Source organism: Rutilus rutilus (assembly GCF_951802725.1).
Source record: "Rutilus rutilus genome assembly, chromosome: 18".
Taxonomy (NCBI): Eukaryota; Metazoa; Chordata; class Actinopteri; order Cypriniformes; family Leuciscidae; genus Rutilus; species Rutilus rutilus.
Genome location: NC_140231.1, coordinates 24837221 through 24853741, shown reverse-complemented (window position 1 = coordinate 24853741; position 16521 = coordinate 24837221). Strand labels below are relative to the sequence as shown.

The window sequence follows — 16521 nt, the reverse complement described above, 5'->3', positions numbered from 1 at the left end:
AAAATGTATATTTTTGGGTGAACCATCCCTTTAATGTGTCCATGCTGAATAGAAGTATTAATTAAACATTTTTACTTCACTAAAAAAACTTTCTGACCTGCCTAAATAAAAATTCACCCAATGTCTGTGTGTGCTGTCATTTTCTCTTATATGTGTATCATGTTAGCTTAGCAACATGCAAACTTTGTTCAAAGTCAACTTTGAGGTTAGTCAAATCTCTTCTCTTCAAAACTGATAATTGAGCTGCTGAGTGTTTCCAGTCATTTATAGGTTCCATTTAGGTTAGGATGTTGCCTTACAGGTCAGCATATTATGCAGACTACGAGGCAGGTTCACTAAGATAAGAACAGAGCCTTTCTCTGTGGTTATGCTTTGACATTATAACTGTAATGTACAACAGCATACAGTAATATAATAACATTGTGGTTAATGCAGGATGGTTAAAGTGCAATTTGTCTTTACTCTGTCTCCAGCGTGGCCTGGTCTTCCTCTCATACCCATGTTTCCTGGAAAACCCTTAAAAGAATAGGATAGTTATAGGATAATAGGAAGAATAGAAGTTAGGTGGCTATGTCAAAACATCAACCTCAAGTACAATACTCCTCATCCTGCTCCCTTTTTCCTCCATAAAGCCCTGTAGAGGGGTCACTTACATACATGCCAACAGGGCCCTGCGGTCCCTCCACTCCTGTCTTTCCAGAGAAACCCTGAGAAAAATACACACCAAAACATCATGAAAAATCAGCAGCTTGGTTATATGAGTTATCTGAGAGAAATAAGTCGTAACATACCCTCTCTCCCGGTGGTCCTGGACTGCCCATGGGTCCCTCTCGTCCAGGCAGACCCTGTAATTGAAACACATAATCAGTACAGATTTAACAATCCACAAACAGATCACAATGCAGAATATTTATTTTTGTATTAAGTTGCTGAAGTGATCTTATAGACCTTAGTCAGGGTAGTGCCATATTAGATTTTTGACAGGAATCAAAATGAGGTTGTGAGGAATAGAATACAGTGCGTTCAATGTATTGTACTGTTGTTTAACAACATAAAAATGATGTGATCTTAGACCTTTATACTATACAGTGTGTGCCATTGTAAAGACTGTACATCTATCCCTCACAGCCTCGTTTTCATCTGTTAAATTCAACATAGCATTTACTGTAACCTGACTAAGGTCAATTAATCTAATTATGTTTATTCCTGTGAAGACAAAGCTGAATTTTCAGCAGCCATAACTTCAGTCTTCAGCGTCACATGATCCATCAGAAATCATTCTAATATGCTGAACGGGGGTCAAGAGTTGAATCCTGTGAAACAGCTACTGTTAACTTGTGTCCGAGCCGATTACCTCAAGTTTGTAAGTATGCTTTGTAGTCTGTCTTACAAGGCAAGTTACATAAACAATGGCTGATTCAAAGATCCAAATACGCTTTGATCTCTATTTGCATGCGCTCCATTGTTGTCTGAGAAAGAGTAGAATGTGTGTAAGTGTAACCGTATGCATTATAGAAACAGAACACATATCTTCAAGACTACCACCTCAACTTTTTTAGATATTGAAAGGCAGGCGTGCCAAGAATTGTAGAAAATGATTACACAGAGTAAAAAATTCAATACTATGAAAAATAATATGTAATATGGATTCAGTTTATTACGTTTTCTAAACATACTATAGGTAATAAAATTGGCAAGTCAAAAAGGGGTCAGGAGGGTGTCTGTCTTGCAAGCAGGGGAATTTTTTTTTTCTATTATGCTGACATTTTGTCATCATTCTTGTGCTTACAAATAAGCTATTCAGCTTCAGGCACAGCAGACTAGTAAACTCTGAAGTGATTTAAAGACGTGTGTGGAAATGACAGAGAATAGAGAAGAAAACTCACCATAGATCCTGGGGGTCCATCCTGACCAGGTTCTCCAGGAATACCTTGCAATCCCTGAGGTTTGAGAAACCAACCAAGAACTTAAAAGCCTGTGTGTTCATGTGTGTACCAGTGTTTCTGCTACCACCACTGACCATCACTCTTCTTGCCTACAGCATTTTACTGGAGTCATTTATAGCTGGTAGGGTGCAAATTAAACTTTGACAAGCTGCACATAACACTGGTGCCCACTAAATTCCTGGAAAGGCTGTCTTTGTTTGAATAACCTCTTTATGATTCATAAAAGGCATAGCCCATCCTCTATAAAATGTGATCATCGCTTTTTTATTTGATCTGCACTGGGAGCTCAGTCTGCTGGATTCATGACAACAATCTGCATTATAGAGCTCCATTTACTGCCAAAAACAGCTCATTAATGGTAAATAAAGTCTGTTAGAGGTGCTCAATATGAAAGCTTAGCAGTGATAAGTAAATAAACAGTTTCTGCCCAGTAGCAAAAGACTACATTAAAGACTTTATAAATGCTGACATAGACTTTAAAACCAGTCGTAGGTGGGATATTACATAAAGAGTTCTGAACCCACCATTGGTCCTTTACTTCCTGCATTACCCACAAGGCCTTGCAGTCCCTGGAGCACAAGAAAGAACAATGAGAATGAATTTGAACTTTTTACAGTCTCTGTTGAAGTAGCTGTTTATTCTTACTAGAACCTTTATTGAGCTATTTATAGTAATTCTAACTATAGACAAATGTATCTGTATTTATTATAATACTCTATTCTACAACTAAATTCTAGTACCCTCCTTCCAAAATACGAAATGTGCTGTGATTGGTTAGATGGCCCAGTGTGTCGTGATTGGCACAGCTTAGCACATGTTCGGGAAATGTCCCGCCCCTCCATAAATGCGAGTTCTTCTGTAGTGTAAATATTAATGATGGCGTGAACTTCAAACCAATCCGAGCCCAATTCAGACCCTGACAATGTTAACGAACAAGAGGATCGTGCAGAAGGGATTTCATGCACAGACTTTGAAGCATGGATTTAATGTTTCAGAGTGGTATGTTTTTGTAATTTTCTTATACATTATAGATACAATGTTATCTACCCTTTAATCGTGATATTTGTCGGAAAACTAAGATAATACAAACAGTAATCGATCACTAAACCATGGTTCATTTTTCCTAAGGAGCAGTAAACCGTCTTACAAAAGCGAGAGCTTACAAAAGCTACAGTAAACAAGCTGTTCTCCATAAAATGTACAGATAAACGTTTGGGTTTTAATGTTCAGGAACAGTGTTTAAAATAAGTTAACCACTCTTTAAGACTAGAATAAAGTCTAAAATTAGAAACCATAATATAATGTTTTCATAATATAATGTAGCCTTCTTGCTTTTATATATTTTTAATTGAAGTAAAAATGCATCAACGATATCTTTTTACAGTTATCATGGTATTAGAATATAGAATGGGAACCTGTGTACCAGGCTTTCCTTCAGCTCCAACAGGTCCAGGTGGGCCAGGTAAACCCTGCAATAAACACCATCAACACTGACATCATCAACATTCTACACAGAAGATTGATAACGGGGAGGTAAGGATTTCCATTACTCTCAGCTTTTGTGTATGGACACTTACAGGAAGTCCAGGCATGCCATTGTGACCCCTCTGCCCTGTTCGTCCCTGAAAATGTATTGAGACTTCATTAAATACAATATCAAACAGCTTTTTTTTTCTATTTGTAATACTTTAAAGCTTATGACCATAATACACAACCATTCAAATATTTGGGGTCAGTAGGATTCTTATGCTCACTGCATTTATTTGACAAAAAAATACAGTAAAACATTTCATATTGTGAAATATTATTACAATTTAAAAGAACTGTTTTCTATTTTAATATATTTTAAAATATAATTTACTACTATAATACAGCTGAATTTTCAGCATAATTACTTCAGTCTTCAGAGTCACATGATCATTAGTATTAAATTATTTAAAAAAAAATCTTACTGACCTCAATCTTACATGGCAGTGTATATGATAATATACCATAAAGTGTATTACCTTTAGGCCTCTAGGACCATGCTTTCCAGGGAGGCCTTCAGGACCTCTGCTCCCCTTCAGTAAAATGGACATTTCACATTAGTAATGAAGAATATTACACTGTAAATCCTAATGCCTATAGTACAGAGCAACTCTGACCTTTAACCCCTCCTTGCCCACTTTGCCATGCGTACCAGCCTCTCCATCCTCTCCCTATGTGTGAGAGGAAATTGTGTTATGACTCTTAAGACTAACCGTGGACTGGCAAACAAACTAAAAGCAAATGTGATATAAGTGAAGCAATAATAGTGTAACTCATACCTGAATACCCAGTGGTCCTGGCAGACCTCTGATGCCTGGGAAACCAGGAAAGCCCATTGGTCCCTGCTCACCTTGAATGCCCGGAACCCCTGGGGCTCCTATAGCACCCTGGGAGGAAAATACAATTTTCAACAAGTGACATCTGTTATCATGAGGGTAACAACCTAGAACAATGTGCAATGTAGACTGTATACTTTAATTCATTTTTAAAGTTTACTTTGTTTCCTTTAGGTCCAAAGTCTCCCTGGTCTCCATCAGGTCCTCTGTTACCCTTAAAGACAGTAAAGCTATTAGAGCTAAAATAAAAACTCAGAGCAGAGACAGGTTAAAATAGAGATGGCATGAACTTACTTTGATACCAGTAAAACCTTTTGGACCTTGTGTTCCTAGTACACCCTTAAATGAAGAAAACACAAGTAAGATTAACCAGTACATGTAAGAAACAGGACATTACCTTGGTTACATTTGAATGACACAATTACCAAAAAATACATTGGGATATATTTTATATGCGTATATATGTTTTATATGTGTATTTTTGTATATGGGATGAGTGGCTTTTACCATTATTCCTTCAAATCCTGGCTCCCCTCTGAGGCCCATTGGCCCTGCAGGTCCCTGTAAATGAACAGGGATAAGAATGTATACTACCGTTCAAAACTTTTATTCAGCAAGAACGCATTAAATTGAACAAAAGTGACAGTGAATACATTTATAATGTTACTATATATATATATATATAATGCTGTTATTTTAACTTTCCTTTCATCATGGTTCCCTGTTTTCAACGTTGATAATCATAGGAAATGTTTCCTGAGCATCAAATCAGAATATTAGAATGATTTCTAAAGGATCATGTGACACTAAAGACTGGAGTAATGATGCTGAAAATTCAGCTTTGCCATCACAGGAATAAATTAAATAAATTAAAAGTAATTTTTTAGAGTGAAATAATATTTCACAATATTCAGTTTTACTGTATTTTTGATCAAATAAATGCAGGCTTGGTGAGCATAAGAGAAATCTTATCGACCTCAAATTTTGAACAATAGTGGATGTGTTCAGATTAAATATCTTGGTAGAACGTTTAACAGCATGAAGGCCCGATCATTACTGAGTTAGGAAGATTAAAGAAATTTAAAGAAAGATGTTTCACTCTGTGAGAAAAAAGTGCTTACAGGCTCTCCTTTAGGACCAGGAAAACCCTCCCGCCCTGACAGCCCCTAGTGAAGAAACATATGAATACAATAATATGGATCACGTTCAAGTAAAATATTGTTTGACAGAGCCTGTCAGATACCTAAAATAACCTCCAAGACTACCATCTCTTTATTCAATCAATTAGATTCATTATAGTAGACAATTTATATAAGACATTCACCTGTGGACCCCTTTGCCCTGAATGCCCGATCTGTCCCTCTAATCCCTGGGGACCCTAATAAATGACATATACGTTATGCAGAGGTCATTTATCAGCAACATTACACTGTCCCAAATAATAAATAGCATACCTGTGGCCCCGGAAGACCAACAGCTCCTGGAGGTCCAGGCTCCCCCTAGAAAATATAACAGAAATTGTTAGTATGTCACGGATTGACATAGTTGAGTGGAACAGAATGAAACAGCCTAAACACTTACACGCGACCCATTAGGCCCCTGGGCACCAACCACACCTGTCCAACCAGGAGCTCCCTGCAAACATTTAAATAAACTGAGATTGAAAGAAAATGGACAAATAATACAAGAAAAGTAAGATAAAATACAGTGTAATGAAAAGGAAAGTAATTTATTTTTAAACAGGAAGCATATAATGTAGAGTCAATGCAATGGTGGTTTAGTCAGTACGTACTGAGTCACACCATCAGTTTGTGATATTCTGTATTACTCACAGGTGCACCTGGAAGACCTGGTGGTCCACCCAGCCCATCATCCCCCTGTAAACAGTAACATTAACAGATAACTATAACTAGATTAAGATTAACTAGACTAGGTCCTCATGTTATATATACACAATGTTGAGCATTTAGTGCATTATAATCATTTTGTCTTCACTTACATCTGGCCCTGGATGCCCTTCAGGGCCCTCCATCCCTCTCATGCCTTGTGGACCCTGAAGGATAATTAAAATACAATTATAACTATGTACATTAAAATGTACATTAAAATGACAAAGCCAGATGTAATTAAAGAATCAGTCTTGATTATTCTGTTCATTCATAGCTATAATGAATGGTGCTGCAGTCATAATTAGATGACTTACAGGAGAGCCGACAGGACCAGGAGAGCCAGGTGCTCCTTTTGAGCCCTGTAAATGTGAACCACGGGTTAAATATGTTCATAAACACTTAATATTACCAAGCACTGTTCCCAGAATGATGCAACTGTAGATTATAAAAATACATAATAAATCAAGTGCCTGTTTAATAGTTCTTTGCTTGAGCACTAGATGGCGATATATACAAACAATGCACCCTATATAATAGGGTGCTTGAATTTACATTGACTATTGGTTTAATGATGGCTTACTTTCTCACCGGCTTTTCCCATATCTCCACATGGACCCTCTGGTCCAATAATGCCCTGCAAAATAATTTATGGTGTTAGTCCTTGGGGTAAAAAATGCCGTGTTGAAGGGTATAAATGATAGTTCACCATGGGATTTGAACCTACAACATTTTAGTGACCAGCTTCAATTTTGTCTCACCTCCTCTCCTTTTTCTCCAGGTGAGCCTGATTCACCTTTATAGCCTAGAGGACCCTGTGTTTTAGAATTTAAAACTGAATTTTAAAACTGTTGTGTTAACAGGAATCAGGAAACATCACACACAATTAAAACACTTATAGGTCAGGATACTAAAATAAATTGCTTATTTCTGCCAAAATAAAGCAGTCTGGATCAGAGTCTGTAACAAGAGTAATTTGTTTATGGTGTAAGATGTAACATGGTTACTTGACCTTTGGTCCTGGAATTCCTGGAGACCCCTGAGGCCCGTCCAGTCCGTTTTCCCCATCCTTTCCAAAGACTCCTGCTCTTCCAACCACACCATTTGGTCCACGGTCACCCTTCAAAATAGCACAGATTAAATCATTATAAAAGAAGGAAAAGTATATGAGAATCATAATAGCATGAACTAATACTGTAACTGTGGCTATATTATGTAATGTCTAAAACTTTCAGTGCTGGTTGCTTATAGTAGATCTACAGGTACTAAATTTACTCCTGGAGAATGTGCAGATGGATGCTAAACATGTTGGTTTTCTGACCTACAGTTAAATTACATCTAAATATATCAGAATGGTGAAGTGATTTAAAAGGAATATAAAGTGATAGTTTCATGTTAATGTGGACATAGTTGATAATGTCTTGTGAATACAAATAGGCAGGACTTAAAATCAGGTATAAGTCAAAATATCTATGTCTGTGCATTAGGCCTTGCAATGTAAATGCATCCAAAGAAACCTGGGATTGATTTCCTGACCTGAAGCTTGTCTGTCTGTCTGTCTGTCTGTCTGTCTATCTATCTATCTATCTATCTATCTATCTATCTATCTATCTATCTATCTATCTATCTATCTATCTATCTATCTATCAACTCCTTCCCATAGCAGTGCACTCTACTTCATTAAATGTTGACAGAAGCTCAGTTTAGCAGTGATTCATGCATGGGCTTTGGGAAGTGACATGTCAGTCACAAACCGCAATGGGGAATGCAGATACAAGGACCTTTGTTTACATCTGTGGTTAAATCTCAACAATGATTGGGTGGGGTAGTGTGTGTAATAACTCCCACGCAGTTCAATAAAAAGGCAGCTAATTAATTGCCACTAATTTGAGGTGACATGATGTCTTGCTCTGGGTCAAGACATTGACCGACTCAGCCGACGTTGATTAGGAGATCCGCTAGAGGATAAATATTATTGAACGTCGATCAGGACTTTAATTGAGGTTAATAGTTTTACGATAGCAGTCGGGATGCTTGCCATAACAAGCACCACTGATAAAAATGATGCTTGCCTTAGTAAGGACCACTAAAAATGAGAATGATTGCATTATAGGATATTACCATGTCTCCCATACGTCCTGGATGGCCTCGTTCACCTGGCTCCCCAGGTGGCCCCTAGTAGAGATAGAGAGAGAGAGAGATAGAGAGAGAGAGAGAGAGAGAGAGAGAGAGAGAGAGAACGAACATGATTTAGCAGAGCAGGTGTTGTCATCTGAGATCAGGAAGTACTGAGCTACATAACACAGGTGTCACTAAACCTCATCAAAGTCTAATTAAAGGAGCCGGTAAACACAGACAGGATCTGCCTCACCTGCCGCCCAGGTTTTCCCATCTCTCCTTCCGGACCAGGCAGGCCTTGCACTCTCTACAAGCTCACAGGAAATAGAACAGTGTCAGGGATATTCCATGTTCAGAAACATAAATCACACAAACATGTGCTGTATACTTACAGGCCAGCCTGCAAGGAGAAGCTGGAAGAACGATGTTTGCTGGAGGAGAGAGTGAGAGAAAAATATTTCATTGATTTGAGCCATCACATGACTATCCATGTTTATCACATCTTCCAAATCACTGCTGATATTAAAGCATTATCTGATAATCTGTAAAGCTAAACCTCCTAAGAAATGTGTCTGATTGGTAGGGCAACACAGTATTAGGAAACAATGACATTGCAATATTTAGTTTTTCTACAATATATATTGCAATCTGAAAACATATATATAATTCATGCAAGTCACTAGATTACCTGAATAGCTATAGTTGAAAATAACTAATTATTATAGAAGGGGAGTGCATCTGCAAAGATAAAATAAAAAATAAAAAAATCCTTCTTTTAAGCATGAAACATCCTTTTAGGGTAGAACAATATGGGAAAATGGGAAAACAATTAGTGTTCACACTTGGGTATACTCTTTACATGAACCAACTCAAGCCTCTTTAAGTAACCATTAAAGTAAACAGACTTCAGACTTGAGTTCCACTTGAAGTTTTCAACATTCCCACTGTTTTTGAAGTGCAGTTGTGTTTTTAATTCAAATCACACCCTTAACGATTTTACTATTGCAAATCGAAATGCAAATACTATACTGAAAATCAATATCAAGATATGGCATTAGTACTGATTCTATTTCAATGTATTGTGCAGCCCTACAAATCGAGGTCAGGAGAATTTAAAACCAGCCTAATTATACTGAGCTTCCTTGGGCAGAATAATTGGTGAGTCATTCAGACAACCCACAAATTAGCCAATTTTCTAAATATTTTTTTTTCTCATTCCTAGTCTATTCTTGAAGCTTTCCACTTCATTACTCTGAGGAGTCATTTTAATGAAGACAAAAGCCATAGCCATGCTATTCTGGTCTTACTAAAGCTTTACATTCTCATCCAACCAGACTCTAGACTTAAAAGCTGCCCTGTAAACTACAAAGGCCTTCACAAAGGCAGCATCTTGCACACAGGACACGGATACCAAAATAAGCTACGAGGTCACAGGCTGCTTTTAATTACACCACGCCGAGGTTTCAGTTATCACAAAGGAGATGCGTTCGGAGATACAGAGCTGGAAACTGACATGAAGGGTGAGACTGATTGATAGTGTTGAGGTAACCTTGTTCTGGGCTTGAGCAAAGTGGATATCTCTCCTGCTTTCCCTTCGGTTACAGGAACAACTTATGACCTCATGCGCCAGTAAGTGAAAAAAAAAAAAAAAGCCCTTGCCCTCAGCTGGATTGCTGGATGTGCAGTGCGGGACGGTTCAAAGGCTGTAGGAAACAAATACCCCATTACAGCAACAAGAGAGAATTCCTTCCTCTTTCTCTCTCTTTCTCTGAGGGCATCTTTATTCAATCACGGCTGTGGTGCTCCTCTGAGCTATTACACAAGATACAGCTGTGCGCTGACAGCCAGTTTAAAGGGATGAGGAATGAAGACAGGGAGACCTGTAAAAGAAGAAACCGAGAAAAAAAAAAAGAAGAGAAAACTCACCTGAAACGCAGCCCATTCTTCAGGTGTGTTTCTCCACAGGTAGAATGTGGGCAGCCCAGGTGGCCCAGGAGGTCCTGGGAATCCACGGCGACCTAGACGGCCCCTAAGCCCAATGGCACCCTAGAAAACATCACAAGAATAAGGAGGACTGAACAGTTCCTCAGAACACAGGCCAGAAAAGACACCACCAGATAACTGATAAATTACTACATTTGTCTCTCAAGTTATAATACAATTTTCTTTTCCAGATGTAAATACAAGTGCCTGCTACACTACTTAACTTTAAGACTTCATGGCCTGGTTTCACAGACAGGAATTGGATTAAGCCAGGATTAGGCCTTAGTACAATTAGGACATTTAAGTAGCTTTTATAAACAGGCCTTAGAAAAAAATATATTACTGGTCTGCATCTTGAGACAAAACAATGGCACTGACATATGATGATTGAGATATGTCAGTGCAAGCTGCTTTCAGTTAAAACAGCTCAAACATGCATTTTAAAGGCTTAAGCCTTGTCTGTGAAATTGGGGGCAAAAGTTTAGGGTCAATAAGATTTTTTATTTTGAAAGAAATTAATCTTTTTATTCAGGGAGGATGCATAAAGCTGATCAAAAGTAACAGTAAAGACACTTATAATGTTACATACGATTTCTATTTCTCATAAACATTCAAAGAATCCTGAAAAAAAGGATCATGATGTCCACAAAAATATGAAAGGTGTGGTTGATTATGAATTCACTTTTCTAACTTTAGTTAGTGTTTAATGTTGCTGTTTGAGCATAAGCAACATCTGCAAAGTTACGACGCTCAACGTTCAAAGCAAAGGGAGATATATTCTTTTAAAGAAATCGCTTTTTAAGGACTACAACAAACGGCTGGTAGGGACTAGACAACTTTCCTCCCGGGTTAGTGACAACATGAACCCTAAAATTTACATAAACACCGCCCCCGGAACACGATTTATAGATTATCATGACAGAATATGCTAATCAATGACTAGAAGATAACTACACATAAGCTACATAAATTCATAAACTAACCATTCAGAAATGTTGTCTACATACATGTTGTCACTTCTTCTTTAGTCTCTCCATCTTTCTAACTCCGGTTTTCAGTGCATGTTTGTGTGAGGTAAAAGGACAGGAGCTCTTGAAGCTCCGCCCTCTGTGCCGGGTGCTGCAGCTCATTTGCATTTAAAGGGACAGACACAAAAACTGTGCGTTTTTGCTCACCCTCAACTTTGAGCTAAAACTTCACATACACTCTCTGGGGACATCAGAGATTTATTTTACATTGTGAAAAGGGCATTATACCAGCCCTTTAAGCAACTTTTTTCAACATTGATAATAATAAGAAATGTTACTTCAGCACCAAATCAGCATATTAGAATGATTTAAAAGGGTCATGTGACACTAACGACTAGAGTAATAATGCCTGCTGAAAATTCAGCTTTGCAATAACGGGAATGTGTAAAATATATTAAAATAGAAAACTGTTACTTTACAATATTACAGATTTTTTTTTTTTTACTTTATTTGCAGTAATATTACTGTAAATGCAGCCTTGATGGGCATACATGACTTCTTACAGAACCCAAACTTATGAATGGTATTGTACGTAGTGTTAAAATGTTTGATAAACTTATCTTTTTGGTTTTGCATAAACAAAATGGTGCAACAGAACCCTTTTTGTCTTTGAACCAATGGTTATGACAATTAAAACATATTGCACAAGTTTACAGTGTAAATATGACTATAGATCTTTAAAGAGATGTACAAAAGACTAGTCAGTTTGCAAATATTACAATGATTTCATTACTTTTGGTTTGGTTTTGAATGCTGAATTGATTAACATTCCAATGGGATGGGATATTTTTAAACTTTAAATGTTACATTTCTTACTATAAAGTGAATGAAGAAAAAGAAAAAGAATGAAATTGAAAGACATTTATTTATGTAATTTTAAAGAAATACTACATATTTGGCATTTGGACTTCTGTTTGGATAGACTGAACATATAAGAAGTCTTTTGAAGTGACAAAGGTCATAAAAGGACACGAAGGGTCATCCGGTCATGACCAAAGGTACATGAACTTTCCATGAACTTCAGTGGTGAAGCACTCTGACCTCAGCTTGCCTTCATTCATCCTGAAGACTTTGACTCATTTCTCATTAGTAAACACTCTGATTATCATACCTTATCTCCTTTGGCTCCTGGATAGCCAACACTGCCAGGACATCCCTGAGGAGGAAAGAAAGAAATATATGTAAATATACAAAGTAAAACATGCGTCTTTCATTTTTAACGGCAAGCAAGCTTGTTTAAACAAAAGGTTTACAGCTAGTGGAAATAAGTAAATAAGCAATAACAAACTGACAAACAATTTTCCTAGTTGTCTTGATCTGAACAAACAAAAAACAAACATTCAGAGTTCAGAGGTCAGACAAGTTAATAAAATCCATTAACTTTAGTGGCACTCTGATCAGGGTAATAAAAGCACATTGTTAAACTTAAACATAATCTTTTAACCATCACAAAGACAGTCAAAAAGCTGACTTCCTCCAAGATGACATCTGGTTAGCAAGTTTCTTGCAACAAAAACATTCACATAGAGTACAAACTTTTATCACAGAATGGCACTAAACCGTTTTTGAGTTTATTGTTATCTGAACACTAAAAGAAATTGATCTAGCCTCAAAAATAAATAAATAAATTACTGTACTCATTTTAGTGCAAGTTTTAGTAATTGTGTACTGCTTTTGTCATTTTATTATTTTTTGCTTTATTTATTAATTAATTTTAGTTCTTCAACTTAACCCTATTTTATTTCAGCTTGTTGCCAATGCATTCTAATTTTAGTTTTTCATCTAACATTTACATTTTAATAGTTTTAGCTAACAATATCAACAACACTGCATTGCAGTACAATATTTTAAACTCAAGTGAAGCGGTTCATAAACTAAAAGCTTAGTTTAACTAAAAGCTTGACCCCCACAGAAATCCAGGGTATGATAGTAATAAAGACGTGAAAAAGAGGGGTCTCTACTGCATTTTATTCTCAGGCAGTGAAGTGTGTCCTTAATGGTTTCAGCCAACTGGTATAAATCAAGCGTTCATGAACTAATGGAGGCCTTTTACAGTGCCTGGGCCACAGGAGCTCAGACAGAAGCCTCCAGATGGCACCATCTCTGGGTTTACTCCTGTTATGCCCAGTCACTTGTAAAGCCAGGTGAACGTTGCATTTTGAATGGGTGATGCAGATGGGTTGTTCCTCCTACAGCCAATTTTAGAGAGCCGGATTAATCTAAGGTGGCCAGTGAGAAAAGCTGAAATATACATATACAAAATCAAAGTCCTAATAATTCCCTTCTTTAATTTTTCCCTCTTGTGCTTTCTGCATCAGACTTGGTTCTCCTGCTTTTGCAGATTGTGGAAGATGTTTCCTATTCTATTTATTGTGTAAAAACCTACACATGCCTTGTCTGACGTATCTGCTAACTGATTTCAGCTATTGTGTCCATTTCCTTCTTAGACAGACTGGTTTCACATAATTCTTTAGTGTTAACAGAATTTGACACAAGACTGACAATTTCTGCAAGATATATACCAGTGTTATTTAGTATTATTTATACACTATGATAGTATTTATTAATATTTTGAATCAGCTTTTTCATTAAATGTTCAAATTAGCAGTACTCATTCTAATTGAACTTTTAGTAATTTTGTCATTATTATTTCTAATTAGCTTAATAACTTACATTTAATTTATTTCAGTTAGCAAAAATTCTATTCAATGGTTTATAACAACAACACTGATATATACAGAATTTATACTCACAGGCTCACCTCGGGGCCCCACTGGCCCCATGGGTCCCCGTTGGATGCGATACATATTCCCATCAGAGCCTCGGACAAGGTCTCCATGCCTGCCTGTGAGTATAACAGTACCTGGGTGCTCCTCAGATCCCCAACCAGACCCCGCAGGGATATCTGGAGTCCTGGATGCTGTACTTCCACTGCCTTTTGAGATGCCTTCCCAAGAAGTTGTGCTAACAGGAGCCTGTGTGGTGGCCCCCAGATCCTCTTTTAACACGTTGGATTCTCGATCCTCAGGACTGGAGGTGGTTTCTAGGTGGGTTTCTGCAGTACTTCCGGTAGGTTTCTCGGGTACCTGAACATCCAGGTTGATAATTGTGGTATCCACTGGTTTCTTTGGAGAAGGTTTGCCAGGTTTGTGCTTGTCAGTGGTGATGTTTTCATCTAAACGTTTAGATGTGGATTGTGGTTTTCCGTCACGACTTTCTGTAGTGTCAGTTGGGAAGGATTTGGAAGGTTTACCACCATTTTTGGACAAGATGTTTTGGTCCACAAGGTCTGTATCCTCATCCACCTCAAACACATCACCTCGCCCAACAAGGACAGGACGTTTGGATCCAGTGGGAAGAGTACCATCACCACGTATAATCCCACGTCTACGGAGACCCTATCAACATAAAGAAATTACTTAATGTGTGCCAAGAATTGTGTGTAAGCTACTATTCAATTTCATCTGGGAGCTTTATTTTTAGTATAACATGTTTAATGTAGATGTAATCACTTGTATTTCTTCATAAGGTCTAATTTACCATGAGAATGTTTATGTGATTTGATTAAAGCTGTAATCCATTTTAATATTCGGTTGTGAAGTTGCTGCTGTTAACAGATGCTCAGGTAAATACGCAATAATTCCAGGAAGATAAACAACAGTCCTATAAACTATTAAGCATCTTGTAGCAATCAGCTACACACACACACACACACACGCTACATTTTGAGACAAAGTCAATGAGATTTGGATAAAGAGACAAAAAGAAAAAAAGAAAAACAACAGAATCAAGGTCTGGATTCCATATGATCTGTCTTGGTTCTGAATGATGAAAAGGGAAATGAAAAACAGCCTCTCTCTGCCATGAAACACCCACATCAGGGTGTCAAAGGCAGGGGATTGTTGCTGTACATCAAAATGACATACAAAATTGAAACATGTGTCTCTTTAAAGTCTGCTGTGATTCTGTCGAGTTGCTTTATTTGCATGAAGTCTAAGCCAAGTGTTTTAGTAATGTGACTTGTGTAGGACAATACGAGTGCTTCAGTTCTTTTGGTGGCATCTGCAATGTATACAAAAAAGAGAAACTCAAAAAGAGAGTTGGGAGACATGAAAAGTTGTATATTAAGCTATTTATATGTTGCACGGTTATAACCATGCTATTTTGTGTTGCCAGATTGATAGGGTCAAATGTGACATAAATCTTACACATTATATTGTATATTTTATTATATTAATATGTATATATATATATATATATATATATATATATATATATATATTCAATGAATAATATGTCAGTCAGCAAGATGACATTCTACTGTAGCCTATAAGGGTGAGATGGAAGAGCCTTTATACGACGGAAACGTAGGTTAAATCAGACCCTATGGTCTAATACCATGAGTAACAATGGCTCTTTCTGTGGCCACAGCCTGATAAACCGACACTTGATCTCCACCTGGCTACGAAGGGCCGTCGTCCAGCTTATCTTCCTGTTGGTCTGATATCCCTCTAATAGCCTGCCAAAGAGGGTCTGAACACACTGACTCACATTAAGTGTCCAGTCACCCAGAAAAGAGCAACTTCCTCTCCAGCTCTAGCTATAATAGCATTGAGCCACAAGGGGGCTTCCTGTGACTAGGACCACCATGAAAACATACTTGTAACCTCACTGCTACAGTGCTTTGTCCTTAATTAATAACCAGAGTCCTTTTTTTGTGCTGTTTTTTTTTCTCTTGCACAAAGTTTGGAAATAGAGGCTGAATTTGATCACTGAAAAAAGAAGTCACTAAAGTGATTTTCTCCTAGTGGGCAAAAAACTTTGACATTCAAGGAGGGATTCAAGTCATATCTAGGGATCAGCATAACATAGAGCCACCTAGCAACCATATAGCAACAACTCGGGATTGTGGTGGTGACTTTTACACAAGAAACCCTAACTCACATCGACTGTCATGGCAAGTGGCGGAAATACAGAAGCTGTGACAAGATTAAGCAAAGATCTGTCTACAGGAGTAAAGCTATTGAGACATAATCCAGATCAACGATCACTTCAAGAATGAATGTTCCCAGAGCTGTTGCTGTGATGTGCACATGATGTACAACCCTGCTGCTATTTAAGGTCTGCTACAGAAACCTTTCCTGACTGAACACAGTTTAGACAGATCAGTGAAAAGGGCCAGATGATAAGTCTGTAG

The 16521-nt window shown here is 37.6% G+C and overlaps 1 protein-coding gene across 1 annotated transcript in view; it reads right to left on the bottom strand.

The window, feature by feature from the left end:
- LOC311276994 (uncharacterized protein) overlaps positions 1 to 16521 on the bottom strand; it is a 60778-nt gene that overhangs the window by 11791 nt on the left and 32466 nt on the right. The window contains exons 7-35 of the mRNA XM_084387082.1: positions 14078 to 14722; positions 12436 to 12480; positions 10240 to 10359; positions 8706 to 8744; positions 8567 to 8620; positions 8317 to 8370; positions 7208 to 7315; positions 6957 to 7010; positions 6779 to 6832; positions 6513 to 6557; positions 6309 to 6362; positions 6142 to 6186; positions 5891 to 5944; positions 5764 to 5808; positions 5634 to 5687; positions 5431 to 5475; positions 4817 to 4870; positions 4604 to 4648; positions 4470 to 4523; positions 4253 to 4360; positions 4091 to 4144; positions 3953 to 4006; positions 3524 to 3568; positions 3362 to 3415; positions 2471 to 2515; positions 1887 to 1940; positions 792 to 845; positions 654 to 707; positions 463 to 516 (exon numbers count right to left, since the gene is read on the bottom strand). Coding sequence (XP_084243208.1) covers positions 463 to 516; positions 654 to 707; positions 792 to 845; positions 1887 to 1940; positions 2471 to 2515; positions 3362 to 3415; positions 3524 to 3568; positions 3953 to 4006; positions 4091 to 4144; positions 4253 to 4360; positions 4470 to 4523; positions 4604 to 4648; positions 4817 to 4870; positions 5431 to 5475; positions 5634 to 5687; positions 5764 to 5808; positions 5891 to 5944; positions 6142 to 6186; positions 6309 to 6362; positions 6513 to 6557; positions 6779 to 6832; positions 6957 to 7010; positions 7208 to 7315; positions 8317 to 8370; positions 8567 to 8620; positions 8706 to 8744; positions 10240 to 10359; positions 12436 to 12480; positions 14078 to 14722 — 2244 coding nt within the window. The remainder of the gene's footprint in view (positions 1 to 462; positions 517 to 653; positions 708 to 791; positions 846 to 1886; positions 1941 to 2470; positions 2516 to 3361; positions 3416 to 3523; positions 3569 to 3952; positions 4007 to 4090; positions 4145 to 4252; positions 4361 to 4469; positions 4524 to 4603; positions 4649 to 4816; positions 4871 to 5430; positions 5476 to 5633; positions 5688 to 5763; positions 5809 to 5890; positions 5945 to 6141; positions 6187 to 6308; positions 6363 to 6512; positions 6558 to 6778; positions 6833 to 6956; positions 7011 to 7207; positions 7316 to 8316; positions 8371 to 8566; positions 8621 to 8705; positions 8745 to 10239; positions 10360 to 12435; positions 12481 to 14077; positions 14723 to 16521) is intronic.